Source organism: Callospermophilus lateralis, chromosome 2, assembly GCF_048772815.1.
Source record: "Callospermophilus lateralis isolate mCalLat2 chromosome 2, mCalLat2.hap1, whole genome shotgun sequence".
Taxonomy (NCBI): Eukaryota; Metazoa; Chordata; class Mammalia; order Rodentia; family Sciuridae; genus Callospermophilus; species Callospermophilus lateralis.
The window spans coordinates 164,309,373-164,326,292 of NC_135306.1; the positions used below are offsets into that span (position 1 = coordinate 164,309,373).

At 43.7% G+C, this 16,920-nt stretch overlaps 1 protein-coding gene across 1 annotated transcript in view; it reads left to right on the forward strand.

The window, feature by feature from the left end:
* Insc (INSC spindle orientation adaptor protein) overlaps nt 1–16,920 on the forward strand; it is a 119,449-nt gene that overhangs the window by 22,079 nt on the left and 80,450 nt on the right. Inside the window, exon 2 of the mRNA XM_076844231.2 lies at nt 7,668–7,768. Within this exon, the coding sequence (XP_076700346.1) occupies nt 7,668–7,768 (101 nt within the window). The remainder of the gene's footprint in view (nt 1–7,667; nt 7,769–16,920) is intronic.

Consider the following 16,920-nt stretch of genomic DNA (forward strand, 5'->3'; position numbering starts at 1 on the left):
CCTATTGTGGATTTCAGGCTGTTTTGACATCACTTGGCAGGCAGGAAGCAGAAGAGAGAGGGAGTATCAGGAAAGTACGTACACCTTCTGTTCCATCTAAACCCTTCAAGACCCCACAGTTTTCTTTATTCCTAGGTCCCTTTCTGGAGGGGGAAAATAGTACAGATTAGACTGTGCATACAGGCCTCTTGGAAGCATCAGTATTAACTGTAGATAGAAAAAGAGAATTCAGGGTTTCAGTCTGGATGTGCTGGGTGTCAGGACCAATGCATAGAATTATGGAAGTGCAAGATGCTTTTGGAGGCTCATGGGACATTCCACAGGGGAGGAACCAACAAGTATTGAGGTCCCACTCTGCTAGATACTATGGAAGGCACTGTTCAGATGTACCTGTCACGTGTGGCATACTAGACATAAATGAATCTTGAAAAGACAAATTTCTGTGAATGGGATGCTTTTTGTGTTTTATCCATTTTGTGCCTCAAATAGTTAAATTAAATAGTCAGATATGGACCATGTGGCTATGTACTGGCATTTGCTCTCCCCCAACATTAAGAATGTAATGTCAACAGGATTTGTTGAGAACTGTTGTGTTGTGCTCTCATTCTGGTTAATTCTGTTTATATACATACAGTGGCCCTAGATGGGTTAGGTTCTGTCTTTGGTTCCCTTCACTAATGCCCTGGTAAGAACCCTTCACCATTGTGACTGAGTCAGGGTTGTGGGTCAGTTTGGATTCTTATTTGAATTTCTCATAATACTTTGGTCACACAATTTGTAAGCTGGGAAGTTAATTGTTTCTTCAGGGTCAGTGTTGCTAATCACAGGAAATGGTTCCATGTTTTTGTCTGTACTTAATTCAATTCCCTGACTTGGTCTGTTTCATGCTGCTATAACAAAATGCCACAGACTCAGTAATTTATAATGAACAGAAATTTACTGGCTCACAGTTCTGGAGGCTTGGAAGTCTACTGTCAAAGGAGCCATGGGGAGGCCCTTTGTCTTCAAGATGATGCCTCATGCTGTATCTTCCAGAGGGGAGGAAGGATGGATCCTCGCATGGCAGAAAGTGGAAGGGGTAGGAGAGTGAATCCACAATCCACTTTTCTGAATCCTTAATAGAATGGTATTAATCCATCCAGGGGGGCTCTGTTCTCATACTTAATTACCTCTTAAAGGCTCCAGTCTCCCAATACTATCAAACATGGGATTAGGTTTCATCTATGAATTCTAAAGGGGATGCAGACATTTAGGCTATAGCAGTCTCTATGTATTGGGTTTTGATCAAATCTCTTCCATGGGCAGCTCTGTGCCTTTCTCACATGTTTAATATATTCTTCTTTTATCTCCTCTTTGGTGGGAAGCAGATCTCTGGACCTGAAGTCTGGGTGTAGAAATGGATCTCTCATTAGGCACAAAGATAGTATAAAACTTTCTATATGGCAACATTCACTAGTTTTCTGGGTCAAAATACCTTCTCATATTATCAATTAACTTGCTCTGAAGTATCATTCAGGCTACATGATCTTGGGTGATTCTAGGGACACTGAGAATAGGTTCTGTTTGTTTTACAAATGATAAAGCTGAAAGTCAGAGAGGCCTAGTAAGAGACAAAACTGGGACTGGTTCATAGATTTCCATGAGCTTACCATGCCACTTTCTCAAAGTTATGGTGAAAACACCAGTTTGGAGGATATGGAGAAAAAATGAAACTAGAGAGGATCAGATTATCATGAATGTTGATGTAGCATTTTCATCTGCTCATGGCTTCAGAAGTAAAATTTCATGAAACCGTTAGAGCTTGTACAATTCGCCCTCCTGTGTCCTCCTTCCCAAGGGTATACAGACCCAACCTGGCCTCTCATCGTGACTCAGGGAGGGAAAGAGCTTGTCCAATGTGACCTCTGAATGTGATTTATGAAATAGGATGCATCCAAAATTTCACCACGTTGGAGCCGTTCAATTTTCTCTAATGGCCTTTATCTGAGAGTTATGTCTATTCGTGGCAGTCACAACCAGTAAGTCATTAACTTAAAGTATACTGATTGTTAATTTTAGCACCATGGGACCTGGGCCCAGTGGGAGAGGTCTCTTGCTTTTGCAAATGGAAGCTAAGAAACATTTGAGTAGTTGGCAAACATTTATATCAGGGAAAGTTAGAATGTAAGAAGAGACAATTAAAGAGGAAAAGTAGTTGAAGAGTTGGAATTCAGTGGTTGTCAGAATGACCTCTGCCTGGCTGCCTCTCTATTTCTAGATGTTTCTTTACAGAAAGAAAAATGTAGCCAATCTTTATATCACCCACTGTGTGGTGCTTCATCACGGATGTGCACAGAATTCTCATTTTATCCTTATTATATGTACTATTTTACAAGCAAATAAAATTAATGTCAAAGGTCATACCACTAATACCTGATTGAGCTTGGAGTTGAACCTGGGAACTCTGACCCATGAATTTATATTGTTTTTTTTTTAATTTTTTTTATTAGTTGCTCACAACATTACAGTGATCTTGACATATCATACATTTGATTCAAATGAGGATGAATTTATATCGTTAACCAATGGACTTCTGGATGAGAGTGGCTTAAAGGCCCAGCCAAGTCCCCTTGGGGGCTACATTCCATCTAAGGTCCTGGAGGTCTGGACATTAGTTTCTCTCTTTTGACCTCTAGAAAAGCCTCAGCTTAGGGCCAGCTCTCAGAACAACAGTAAATGCAGCTTCCTGTGCAACTCAAGGATTGGAGCTCCCTTGATTGGAAGATGGGCAGTCAGACGCCCCAGAGGGGCATCCTGAGACTCACCGTGGGGCCAGCTATGGTTTTCCTGATTCCAGGAGCCTGAGCCTTCTCCTAGGACTGCCACACTTGACCTTCAGAAGAGGCTGTCGGGTGGTTTTCTTAGACAACTAGAAATCATTTAGAAGATGAAAGGTACTGGAACATGGGGGCCTCCTTCTTTCCAATCTCTGGGACTCATAGCACCTTTGAGTCAACCTGTGTGTCCCATCCCAGGGCTGAGCTGTATCTAACCAAGACTTATGAATTTGCTTGTCCACACTCTACTTCCATAGACTTGATAACCAGCACCAAAGATAAGAAGCAAGCACAATAATTCTGATTTACAGTTGGGAACTGCGGCTCCACTGATCTTCCATGGTAAACCACTCTGAGGCTCTGGTCAGTCTCTCTAGGTTTCTACCAGGCAAACCCTATTTAAGATTTTCCAGGGGATGGGGGAGACATTTATAGATAAGAAAACCTGTGTGCTCGTCCCAGGTGTGGCTTGGCTTGCTTGTGTGATCTTGGGCAGTCTCTTCTTTCTCTTTCAATGCGTCTCTCCATATGTCCATGTTAACCTCTATGCTGTCGTTTCCTCATCTGAACAAGCCAAAGGTCAAACATTATAACTTGCAGGGGCCTTGGAAATTTCCCTCTGTAATAATAGCAACAACAGCAATTTTAAATATTTTACATCTAATCCTTAAAATAACCCCATGAGGTAGGGGGTTATAATGCTCCAAGAGTACAATGTGAGATCCTCCAGGAAGGCTGTCTGGATTTTCCCTGGGGGCTGTAGTCTCACCCCTATCAAATTCTCAAATGTATTTGTGTAGATGAGATGCCTGTTGTCTTCAAGGTGAGTCCTAGAAAGTACAGGTGTCTAGGTAATCGGGTAGAAGCTTGGTACCCTGTCTGTGCTTTGCTGAACTGTCCAGCAAGGTCTTCATGGTCTGGAGGAGATAAGACCCAGCTTTATGTCCCTGTGAGGTCTTTTCTGCCTGCTAGCTGGGCTCTATTGCCTGACAGCTGTGAGGGGCCATCGAGTCTTCCTCCAGGGAATCAGAACTCTCTAAATTTCATAAGGTTTTTTCCATTCAGTGGGGCTGGGTGGCAGCTTACTTGGGTGATGTGCTTCCCGTGGGAATGAGAGTCCATAAAGTATCTGGTTGCTTATGCACCGTCTTGGAGGAAGGATTTAGAGCCACATCTGTGTGGTCCTGTCCCACTCCTCTCTACCCCTGTTGCCTCCTCCTGTACCTAGCCTAGGGATGCTGTTGGAGCTGATTCCTTTCCACAGTATTTCCTGTCTCTCTGGTGTTGACAGATGTGCCTTGAGTTGTACCCCGAATGGCCCATTAGACAACGGCAGACTCTCGCTTACTCCTGATTCTAATGGAATAATTTACTGTAAATAGCCTCCATTTCCTGCACAAAGCCAGTCTCGTTAGCCAAATGGAGGTGAGCAAGGGCTTGCCTCTAATGGGATGTGGGGGCAGAAATGAGCTGTCCAAATGGAGCTGTTGTCGCAGCAGGCATTGGATTAAATCAGAGCCACTTAAGGCTTCAGGTCCTTCTTGTAAACTAGCTATTCTTGGGTGGGGGAGACACAGCTAGAGCCCTGAAGAAACAAGGCTGCAGTGTCCATGATGGAATTTTCAGTGAATCAGGAAGGGTCTCTGGGGAAGTGATGGAGGGTTTTCCTTTTCCTTGTTCATTCCTACATGTGTCTTCCCCGCCCCCCAACCTCTCCTACTGGGCAAAGCAGCTTCTCTACTCTGACATATACGCCTCAAATCCCCCTTTCAAAAGCAAGGACACTCCCCTTTGAGGCAATATTGGGGCAAGATCAATAGCAGGGACTTTCGGGAGTATTCTCATTTCAGAAGCTCCAGGGAGGTAGATATAATTGAGGGAACCACAGATGAACGGTGATCTTCCTAAGGTCATGTACTAATCAGGTGCAGAGTTAGATTGGACTCTGTCACACTCTCAGGTTCATTTAGAATTGTGCCTGGTACTTTATACTGTTCATGAATGTTAGCTATTTGTACTGTTATAGGCACTTTATAGACATCACCTGGCTGAACTCCTGGCATTTGCTGTCTGACCTTCCAGATGTTCTCCCTCACTTCTTCCTCATTCCCAATGAATGTGAACAGTGGTTTCACTGAGAGCTGATCTTCACAATCCCAGCTCTTGACTCCGTAGGGTCCTGTGACCAGTCCTATGTGGAGCAAGATGTGCTTTAGCTGGAGGCTCCACCTGCAGCTCTGCTGGGAAGCTGTGAGATGCTCATTGCCCTTTCTGAAGGGTCACAGATCAGGGATCAGGAATCAATTCTAGGATTTTGCAGTCACCAAGTCATATTTCTGGAATCTTCCTCTTAGAAATTCATAACATTTGCTGGCACCTAGGCTTCTACTCATGACGATGGTTTCTCCTCAGGGACCCCCAGATACGACTTGACCCTGACCCGGCGTATCCTCCAGTTCTGTGGCATGCCTCTCCCTATCCTACAGAATCCTGTCGCTTCACACTTCACAGGCTCTTGGAGCCTCCCACCGTCTCCCACAGCTCTTCATTTACCATGGCCTTTACTTCCCTCTTTGGCATTTTGACTTTGTCTCTTTTCTGTTCCGTGATGGAGATGGAAGTAAAGTGAGGTCTGCCCACTCACTACCTTGGAATGCCATCTTAGCTTTTACCCTGAGAAGTCGGCATTTTCCTTCGATTGTTCTTCAGTCAAACATATCAAAAAGGGAGCAAAGGCCTCATCTTGTTGTATTTGGCTTTCTCTGTTGTGCCATCCTTTTCTGACTACTAGCTACCTTGGTTCCAAATAAAACTTTCTCAGTAATGATACCAATGATAGGAATAACAATGGTGATGACATGTGATCACAGGTGCTCACTGAACACTGTCACTGTGCCAAGGGCTTTATGTCCTGTCATCTCATCTTCAGCATCTCCCTCAGCATGGCTGACCATGGGACTGAGCACACAGCAGACTCTCAGGAAATAATAATAACAGCCACTGCTTATTTGGTTCTTACTCTGGCCTAAGACTTATTCCTTATCTCAGGTTATCATACAATAGTTCTAAAAAATAGATATTATTATCCTCAGTTATAGATCAACAGGGTGAAACACAAATGTATTAAAAATTGATTCCACTAGTTCCTTCAGGAGACAGGTAGAGCACAGAGCAAGTGCCAGCCCTTGGGTCAGAGCCAGGACCCTGCTTTGGAGGAGCCTAAGGAACAGGCAATAGAGAATGAATCTCTGGAATTATCCAAGATGCAAGTTCATTCAGGGCTCCTGTTTTTCTATACTTTGCAGACTGACCATTTGATTCTTCGTTCCCAGCATCATCCAGAGGGGACTTTTTGTCAAGTCACATCACTATTAATTACAGTCTTCCTCACCCATCCTTTTCTAACAGGAGCCACTTTTAATATGAAGTAAGAGATTTCCATTGGCTTAACCAGGTGCAGGGGATAGGATCTCTGTTTTCTGGGAAGGCTTACTTACTGACTTGGAGGAATTGGCAGAGGGAGAAGGTGACAGGAGAGGGAGTATAGAGAAAGGCTCTCCAGGAGCAGAGAAGGGATAAGGTGAGGCAAACGGAGACGGACCAGTTAGTCTTATGAGGAAGGGGGATGCTGTTATTTTGATGCAAACTGTGAGGCTCAGGTGAGCAACTTCGTCCTCAGAGCTGGCATTGGAAGTCTCTAGAATCCAGTTCACTTCTGTTTGTTAGGATGCTTCTGGCTGTGCAGAACAAAACCCCTCTCTCAGACTGACTTTAAACAAGAATTTTTATGTCTTAAATAATAGGAAGCCTGAAGATGCAGGATTAGTTGATTCAGTGGCTCCAGAAGTTTTTTTTTAAAATTTATTCTATTAATTAATTAACTAATTAATTAATTCCTAGAGCTCAGACCTTTTTTTCCTCTGTATGCCCAGTCTGTTTTCTAGCTGTACCTCTCATGATTACAAAATCGTCTCTAGCAGTAATGAAGTGAATTTGCATCCTTGCTCAGCTCTAGTAGGAGATACCATCTCACCTGGTACCTCTCTGGTAGGGGAAAGAGAACCTTTCCTAGGAAGGATCATTTGGCGCCTGAGTCTTATGCTTCTTCCGGATCAATCACTGCCAATTCAGATAAAATCACATTGTCGTGGGTTTGGGACAGTGACCACAATGCCAATTACAGACTCATGTTTTCTTATATATCTTAAGTACAATCATAGCCAATAACCCGGTGCTAGATGGTATATAGTTAAGGAATTAGCATGTAGAGTTGCCAGATCTAGCAAATAACATAGGATGCCCATGAAATGTGAATCAGACAAACTGTGGCTACATTTTTAGTACAGTATGTCCTCTGCAATATTTGTTGACCTGCTTGTCCCAATATTTGGTACATACAAAAATGGGTCAGGTTAATGTTAGGCAATGTAGCTGAGATCATGAGTCTTGCCTGATTTGTGTGAGGAAGGCATTGTGTACTTTGATTTAAAAAAGAGGAGGCACTGAGCATGGTGGTGCCCGCCGGTAATCCTTGCTATCAGGAGGCTGAGGCAGGAGGATCACAAGTTTAGGGCCAGCCTGTGACAACTTAGTGGGACACTGTCTCAAAATAAGATAAAAAGGAGGCTGGGGACATAGCTCAGTGGTAGAATGCTTGCCTTGCATGTATGAGACCCGGGGTTCCATCCCTAGTACTGAAATTTAAAAAAAAAAAAAAAAAAAAAAAAGAGGAGGACTGGAAGACCTTTCCTCCACACCTGCCTTGGCTCCTGGTGACCAGATCCTGGTGAGAAAGTGATTGCTTCATTTTCTTTGGGACCCTCATTGACTCATCCTGCCCTGTCTTTCCAGGGCCCCGACCGCTGTGGGCAGGCTTTGCTGCAGATTGGGATCAACATGATGGCATTGCCTGGGGGCCGCCACCTGGACTCCATTCCTCTTCCTGGGCAGCGGTAAGTCCTACAGCTAGTTTTCAGGGCCAGGAGAGGATTTAGCACAGAGCTTGTCCTTGGCAAGTGCTTGTTGCCCTTTTGGGTAGTATGGGTAGAGGGAGCGAAGGCGTGCGGTGAGCAGAGAGTGGAGCCCACATGAGAGGAGAAGGGCTTAGGCATATTTAGTCTGAAAAGGAGACCTGTGGGGCCACCAGAGGTGCCTACACATATCTGAAAGGTCCATGTGGAGAAGCTGGTGCATATTTGACCCAATTGATCCCTGAAGCATGAGTCAGAACCAGTGGTGGATTTTGTAACGAAGGCCCTGTGTTCCTGGAGACTCCTCAGTCAGGGACAAACCCAGATGATCACTCTAATTTGGTTTGGTCTGCGAGGAGCTTTGTGACCTGAGTGCTCAGGGCTTCACTTAGCCTCTTTTGTGTTTTTCTAAGACATTTTGATGAGAGTTGTTTTGAGACAACAGGTTCCAAATAGCCTTTGTAAGACTTTTAAATCATTGTTTTGTTTTATTTATTTTTTTATTCTAATGAGTTAAACATGACAGTAGAATCCACTTTGATACATTATACATAGATGGAGTATAATTTCTTGTTCTTCTGGTGGTACATGATGTGGAATCCCACTGGCCCTATATACATGTACATAGGGTAATAACGTCTGATTCATTTTCTATCTTTCCTACCTCTATGCCCCCTCCCCCCTTAACTCCTTTCTCCCTAATCTAAAGTAACTCTATTCTTCCCTAGCCCCCCCCACCCCGCTCCATTGTGAATTCTAATCTGCATATCAGAGAAAACATTCAGGCTTTGTTTTTTGAGATGGCTTATTTCATTTAGCATGATATTCTCCAGCTTTATCCATCTACTGGCAAATGCCATAATTTCATTCTTCTTCAAGACTTAGTAATATCCCATTATATATATATAAAATCCATATATATATATATATAATTTTCTGTATCCATTTATCTATTGAAGGGCACCTAATTTAGTTCCATAGTTTAGTAATTGTGAGTTAAGCTTCTATAAACATTGATGTGGCTGCATCACTGTAATATTCTGATTTTATATCCTTTGGGTATAAACCAAGGAGTGAGATAGCTGGGTCAAATGGTGGTTCCATTCGAAGTTTTCTGAGGAATCTCCATACTGCTTTCCATAATGGTTGCACCAATTTGCGACTAGCAATGTATAAGTGTATTTTTTCCCTCACATCCTTGCCAACATTTACTATTGTTTGTATTCTTGATAATTCCCATTCTGACTGGGGTGAGATGAAATCTTAGAGTAGTTTTGATTTGCATTTCTCTAATTGCTAGAGGTGTTGAACATTTTTTTTTCATATATTTGTTGATTGATTGTGTTTAGGAACTATTTTGTTTTATTTTGTAGTGATTTGATATATTACTAAAATCTTACCTTTACTCTGTCTATAATAACCCCCCCGCACTGAATTACCAGGGATGCAATCTACTCCATAATTGATTATTTGCTAAGTCTGCTGGAATAGGGTTCCATGAAGGTATGAGTCTGCTTCCCCAGAGCCATTGCTAAAAAGAGTTTTAGGAATGTGACATGTACTTCTTGCATGTTCTCTAGGACTCAGAATACTAGAAATATAATTAAGAATTTCCTGTATAGTCAGAAGTTGAGAGTAAAGGATCCCATGGGGACCATTATCTTCGTATGCAATGTCAACAAGGAAAAACTCAAAGATGGTGAGATACAAACCTGTCAGGATATGTGTACATTCTCAGAGATAGACTCTGCCTCTACGTGGTGGCTGATGTCATATCATGAGATGAGCCAGTGTGATCAGTTTTAAACACATGGTTTCAAAGCTGGGTTCTATTTCCTCCTAACTGTGTGACCTATGCAAGTTCTTGAACCCCATCTGCACCTTGGTTCCTCATATATAAGACAGGGATAATGACAGTACCTACTTCATAGGGTTGGTGTGAGGTTAAATGGCTTTATATATGTAAAGTGTCCATCACACACTGAGAACAACATAGGGGAGCTATTGTTTAGCGAGTGCCTGCTGCATGTCAGGGCATTTGTGCAGGTGGTCTCGGGAATTCTTCCAGAAACCCCTTCCCTAGTCCCTTATCGTTAGTGGGTGATTGATCTCTCTGAGACAGTAAGAGATCACAGACAGACACTCCCAACAGCCTCATATTTTAAACCAGGGAAAAGTGGAACTGTTTTGGGTAGAGTGGGGTCTAAGTCAGCTTGTTCTACCCAGACAGTTGGATGGGCAGCAGCAACAGCTGTGGCGACAGGGTCTTGGGCTGGTTAGATCAGAACCTGTGCTGGGGTAGAGAAGCGGTTTAGGGCAGTGGTTAGGAGTCCAAATTTTCTCAACTTGATTCTTGTTTCTGTTACTTATTAGCTATAACTCTGGGTTTCAGTTTCTTAATCTGTGAAATGGGAATAATTTATACTTACATCATTGACTTGTCATGGCAATATAAAGTGATATGTATAAAGTGCCTGCCTGGCACATGGGAACTGCTCAGTCAATGTTTTCTCCTCTTCAGAGGAGGAGGAGGTCCTCTGAGTAGAGGACTTGGGGTGAAGATTACATCCTAGCACTTGTCAGCCTGCTGGGAACCACTAATTCATTTATTTATTTTTTTCTCTCTCTTTCAACTTTCAATGTTCTCAGAAGGTTTAAGAATAAAAGGAAATTAAATTACATGGAAATAATATAGGAATCTAATAATTTTCTTTTGGAGGCAGGGTAGGATTTTTTAACTCACCTTGTCCAGCAGATATCTTGAGAGGGAAAACCCCAGACTAACATGACTCCAAGGGTTCTGGCACTATGAAGACCTCAACATGGGGAAGTGTGTTTACATTCTCTTTATCCTTACAGTTCTGGTAGGCCAGGGTGTGCTGTAGATAGAGGGTTGCATTTCCTTTAGGGTGTTCACAGTCCAGCATTGCCAGGCCTACCCAGAGTCGTGGGAATACAATCCCTGGGCCTGTTGACCTGGTAATCGGGTATGATCTGGGGTAATGTTCAAGGGCCACGTTCACAGAGCAGGTTCATAGGTATTTACAGGATATCAGGGGGGTTAATTTGTCCAATGTGATGTTGCATTGTAGTCAGACAATAGTGGCCACCTCTCCTTTCCTTCTGTTTCAAGCTGCTGAGGGGCCTCTGGTGAGGAATAAAGGCATGACTGTTGTCCCCGGATAAATAACTAATGCTGGATAATTGACTTCTTTCTGTCGTGTTGAATTTCAGTTGAACCCAAACTGAATTTCACTTTGCAGTGCCATTGTTCACTTCCGTGCACAAAAATAAATAAATACTGTCAAGTTGTGCAGGGTCATCTAGTATCCTCTGAACAGATGAGTCAGGTGGTTGGTATTTGAGGTCCTTAAGGATACCAGTTCTAGGTGTAGCCTCCTGGAAGAGAGGAGAGGACAGGCAGCGACAGCTTCCTAAGCCAGGGATTGGGGTCCCATGTGAACTGGCATGGACCATGGGAGGCATTACAACAGGATGCAGCTGTTCTCAATGCTGATTGCTTCTGAAGCTTCTGAAACAATTTCATGTTTAGAAAAAAATCAACAAAAAAAAGAAAAGAAAAACATATTCTCAGGGTCATTAATGTAAGCCTAAGTGGCTCAAAGCATAGAGGCCTTGGGCTCATATCCCAGCTCTACTTCTTACCAGCTCCGTGACCTTGGGCTGCTGCTTAACCTGTCTGAGCACCAGGTTTGTCTTGCATACTACAGAGGCTGTGAGAGATGCTTTAAAAATTGTGCAAGGGCCTGGGCACAGGAGGGAAAGGCTCTCTAGGTCCTCAGAGTGCCTCGCAGTACACAATCCTCACTTTCTAGAGTCATACCCAAGGAGCAAACCTTCTCCTTTAGGAGTGAAAACACTGTAAGTTCAGGGCAAAGCACCTCGCTAGAGGCCCAAGGATTAGTTGGAGAGAGTGAACAGGGCTGCAGATGAGCTCCCTGGGAAGCAGGAGACTGTGGCTGCTCTGTCCCCACTGGTCTTAATTTGCTGCTTAGTTCTGGGCACCTGTTGTTATGTCTGGGGTGTTGATCCTCCCAATAAGGTGGTGATGCTGTTTAGATCTGGCCACAGTGATGATCAGTGTCCATGGTGGTCAGCATACTGGAGCAGCCTGCCTGCCCCCAGGGCTGTGCCCTCTACGATTACAGCATGGTTCTCATTTTTCTGCAGGGGTCTGGATGGACCAGTTCTTTGATTTAAATGCCTTTATAGGAGGGTTTCTGAGAGGTAAGTTGGAGACCAGGGTCCATACAGGACCGTGTTCAGACATCTGCCTCTTTTCCTATGCTTTTTTATTATTTCTCTTACCCACGATCAAGGTAGGGCATCTCGCCATTTTCTTCTCTGGATTCCTGCCAGTGAAGAGGTGAGGGTCCCCACTATTAGCTAAAAGGCTGGCCTTGACCAACCCCCATAACAAAGCTGACTTACACTTTCAGCATTCCCTGTGACTTCAGTGCTTTTACACATACCCTTTACTGGGGCCCATGTGTGTAATTACTGTCAAACCTGTTTCGCAAACGAAGAAGTCAGAGGTTGGGTTCTCTGGGAAGCAGACTTTGAGGTGGAGTTCAGAGTTCAGGATGGTAACTGGGGATCCCCTTAGCTGAGCCAGTGTGTGTGGATGGGAGAGGAAGGAAGCAGAGCTGGGTGAGGGCGAAGCTGAGCAGCAGTGTTGGAATGATGACAGTCACAGCTGACCTTGCAGAGTTGTTCCTTGCCCACGATGGTCAGGACCTTTAGGTCCCATTCTGTCATTGGAGTGTGTGTGTGTGTGTGTGTGTGTGTGTGTGTGTGTGTGTTTTATTGAGAAGCCAGTAGGCTGGGGATGCTCTAGTACTTTAAGTTAAGCAAACTTAAGCCCAACAGAAACAGAAAAATGGAACTTTACAAATCAGAAGCCAGCTATTGCCCTCCAACTGGAGTCTTTCCACTCCAACCTCTGTATGACTTCCTCTCTATGACTTCTGGGTTCCGTCAGCAGGAGCTGGCTGCCCATGCTGCTCCGAACCTCTTCCAGTTCTGAGCCACATCCAATTCATGAGTCGTTCTTTGCTCACATACACTCTGTGACATTTATTTTGTCTAAAGTCTCTCTTTAACAAGTGGACATCTCTAAAAGGGATGTGACCTTAGGCCAGGTGGCTCTGAGGCAGTATCTGGAGAGCTGACAGTGGAAAGGTGTCCTCTGATGCTCCTAGCATTGCATTGGGGACAAGTCCTTCTGTAAATAGGATTCTGGGCAGGACATCACAATGTCTATGCCACAAGGAAACATAGTCTTTGAGAGGTGAAGTTAGGTGCCCAAGGGCAGTCTGAAAAATAGCAGAACTAGGATACAAGTTCCTGGCCAGTTAGTGCTTTAAAACCTGAGTGCTGACCAATCGTCTAGGCAGACTGTTCTTGGTGCATCACACAAACAAATCATTTACTTTTTTATTCAGGTAGTCATTTATCCATTGCCTTTCAACAAAATTTTTCTACGATATATTTGTTGAGTGCAGGTCATATAACTTGTATAATTCTGTGTGTTGAGGACATGTTGGTGACCTGGTTGGATATAGTCCCTGCCCTCATGAAACTTGTACTTCCTCTAGTAATTTCTCTCTTGGCCTGATCAAGTCTGGATTTATGGCAAGTGTGACTCCTATATGAATCCTTTCATTGTGAGAGATTCACTTTCTCACATGGTTTCTGTTCAGCCTGGGGTTTGAGATGAGTTGGGGCTGCATGCAGCTGCAGGTAGTGATGGGCAGCCTTCTGGATTGGCCCTGGCCTGCTGGGGAGGAATCCAGCTTTCCTAAACCAACGGAGGCCATCGCAAGCTAGGCTGTCTCCAAGTTGAGAATGGCTTACATGTGTGCACCCCTGATCTGTGGCTGGTTTTCTGCTGCTGGGTCATTTTCTATGCCTGTGGTGAGATGTGCAGACTGTAATTGTCCATGGTATAATTGGACATTTTTTCTGTTGCTTAAGCCAAAAGAAAGGCCAATCAAAACTAGAATTAAGTTCTCTACCTTCTTCCATTTCCCAAGAGAAATCCACAGAAATACAGAGTGTGACCTTGATGAGGGACAATGATTCAATAGTTATTTTTAAGAAGAGAGGTTGGATTTAAATTCCCATGCAGTGCTGGGACCTGGGATCACAGAGGCATTGAATATTGTTGCTGGAAGTTTGCTTGGAGCTCACCTATGCCATCCCTTCATTATAAGATGAGGAAACTGAGGCTCAGAAAGGAGTATGGAACTGTCACACGCTCTATAGGCCTTTCCCCGCTGTGTGGAGGAGTCCTCCCTTCTCTGGACTGTGTTTCTTAAGCTCATTCTCCCATCCAGCCTCCAGGAATCTCCTCACCAGTGATCTGTAATAGAGGAACAATTTTACTCATCTACTCATTCATTCAAAAGGGAGTTGGTATTTGGACTGACAGCTTACTTTGAGCCATGCGCTGAGTGATCCAATTGTGATTGATGGCATATATCCTCTTCTCTATCAATGACAAATGTCCTGAGGTCCTGAGGACTGAATTTTTACCCGATTCATTTGTGTTCTGTGTTTAGCATGCATAGAGTAGGAGCTCTATAAATGCTTGTTAAATGCATATATGTTTAGTAAGTGTTTGATGAACAAAGGACAAACCCTTGGCTAAGGAGTCTCAGGTGAGTAAAAAATTAAACACCTGGGTTTTGTTCTTTTCTCCAGGACACTCTTCTGTCTCCAAGAATATTCTTATGTTTTGTAGGGGTAGAAAACCACTGTTTGGAGTGGGAGCCAAAGATATAATTGGCTGGAGGAGTCAGAGGGTTGGAGAGACATTCTTTTTCCTTCTAAAGACGAGTAATTCAGAGATATTTTTAGTCTTCACTTTTATGTTCACTGGAAAAAAGAGAGTCTATAATTTTCTCATCAAATCTCTGGTAGGAAAGCACAGTGCAGTGGGGAGCAAGGGTTAGGAGCCAGGGGTCAGCCTTCCACCAACCTGCTGCGTGTCCTTGGGCAAACCTTATCCCTCTCTGAGCCTTAGTTTCTATATCTGAGAAAGAGAAGATGAACCAAAGACCCAAAGACTCTTATAGCTTTAACAATCTAGGAGTCTGTAAGTGATTTTTAGGTGGTATTTCCCTTTTCTGGACAAAAATATCCCATTGTAGTGCCACAGGGCTGGGAAAGCAATCCCATATAAAAGCAAAGTCTCATTCTTTCCTATGAAATGCACAAAGGGGTCTAGTGTTTGCCTTCTAGCTGGGATGGAAATCACAAGGCATATCAGCATGGAAGCTCTTCTAGAATGTGGGGGTGTTCCCATTTTGGTTTTATAGAAGCTCCTTGATGTGGCCAGGAGATGCATCCTAAGAGGGGTGGTGCCTGATTTGATAAATTATAATGCAGTTAAGTCCATGGATCCCCAGTGTCTAATGTGCTTCAGGACCTACCCAGTCATTTTCAACTCCATTGCCACCCCTCTGCCTAACTTGGTAAATTGCTGTCTTCTCAACACACCATTCCAGAACTCTACTCATTTGCCTGTGGTATTTCTTCTGACATGCTATACTCTTGCAATTCCTGATGAACTTGGCATTCTATAAGGATCAGCCTGGGAAACCTACTGAAATACCCTAACTCGGGTTAAGCATCCCTTCTTTGTTCTCCCATAATCCTCTGGGTTAACTTCAAAGTGCCCACAATTGTTCATTTACTGAATTGTTTTCTAATAAGTATTTACCTAGTGCCCATGAAGTGCCAGGGTTGCTCCAAGTGGAGTGACTATGTCCCTGTGCAGGAAAAGGTCTTGCCCTCATGTGCACAATATTCTGATCTCTTCCTGTGCGGGCCTACACATGGTAGATTTGGAAGGCTATTTCCAAATGTGTTTGATATAGTAAAGCATTTCTTTACAAAGAACTCACTTCACACAGCATGCAGAAAAGAGTGAGGCTGAGAAATCCAAATTCCAGACTTCTAGAAGGCTCTTAAATAAGTTCCATTTGAAGTGAGAAGAAAAAGTGAGTCAAAAAGAGAACAGCCATGGATTTCCACAAATGATTGACTCCAGCGTTGTGGGGGAGCTGGATGACAGGCCAGCAGGATAACTGGGAATGGAGAACTGGTACTGTTAGCTGGAGGCCAAGGCGTAGGTCTCATGTTCTGGGAAAACCGTTGCCTTTGGCATCTAAAGGGTCAGTCATAGTGATCTTTCTCCAGTGGTGGGTTTGGAGAATGAAGAGGGCCATCCAACAGCCAAGGGCAAAGAGAGGGCAAGGCCTGTGAGGGGGTGGAAAAACTCCAAGGAAGTCAGAGTCCTGTGAGGGTCACTTGCCTGCGTCACTGTTTGCATGGTCTCTTCCCTACACTGCTGACCTTCTGCTGCAAATTCATCAGAGATCTGTGATGGTGAGACTAGGGTCAGCAGTTCTGCCCTGAATTTTAGCAACATGCCTCCATTGTCTCTCAGAAAAAAAAATGAACAAGGGTTTGAAAAATGGCTAGATGCACCACAGGCTTTAAATGATGACAAGCTTTAAAAAGGCAGCAATATGTCAGATCAAGTCAATCTTGCATCGTGGAAAGAGTCCCAGCTTTGCATTTGAGGGTTTGAATAGCAGTGAAACTGCCTGAGACCATCAGGAGCATAGCGTAATAGATAAGTGGCCATGTCACTTACCCCACCAAATCCCGGTTATGGTAACTTCATGGGATTGATGTGAGGATTAAATGAGCAATGAAGACTAAGTCAAGCGGTTAGCATAGTAATAGCCACTCATCAATTTTGGTTTTATTATCATTTTTAGCAGTGAGATTCAGGTAAGTTATATAATGCCCGCAAACCTCAGTTTCTACATCTATAAAATGGGTGTGGCAACCTCCAGCCATCAAACTGCTGTGAGGGCTGAAGCAGAGTACCAGGTGTTCTATAATTGCTAATCCTCCCCGTTTATTGTATGGCTAATTAGTTCCCTCTGACTTTTTAACAGTCCTGGGGAAATATTTTGGGGAGCACATTGTTTCACACTGTAATTCCTTGGAATAGGACTTTGCTACTCTCTTCCCTGACTCTAGCCCCACCCTAGTTAATTCTGACTTAAAAAAAAAAAAATCACTGGGCTGGTAGT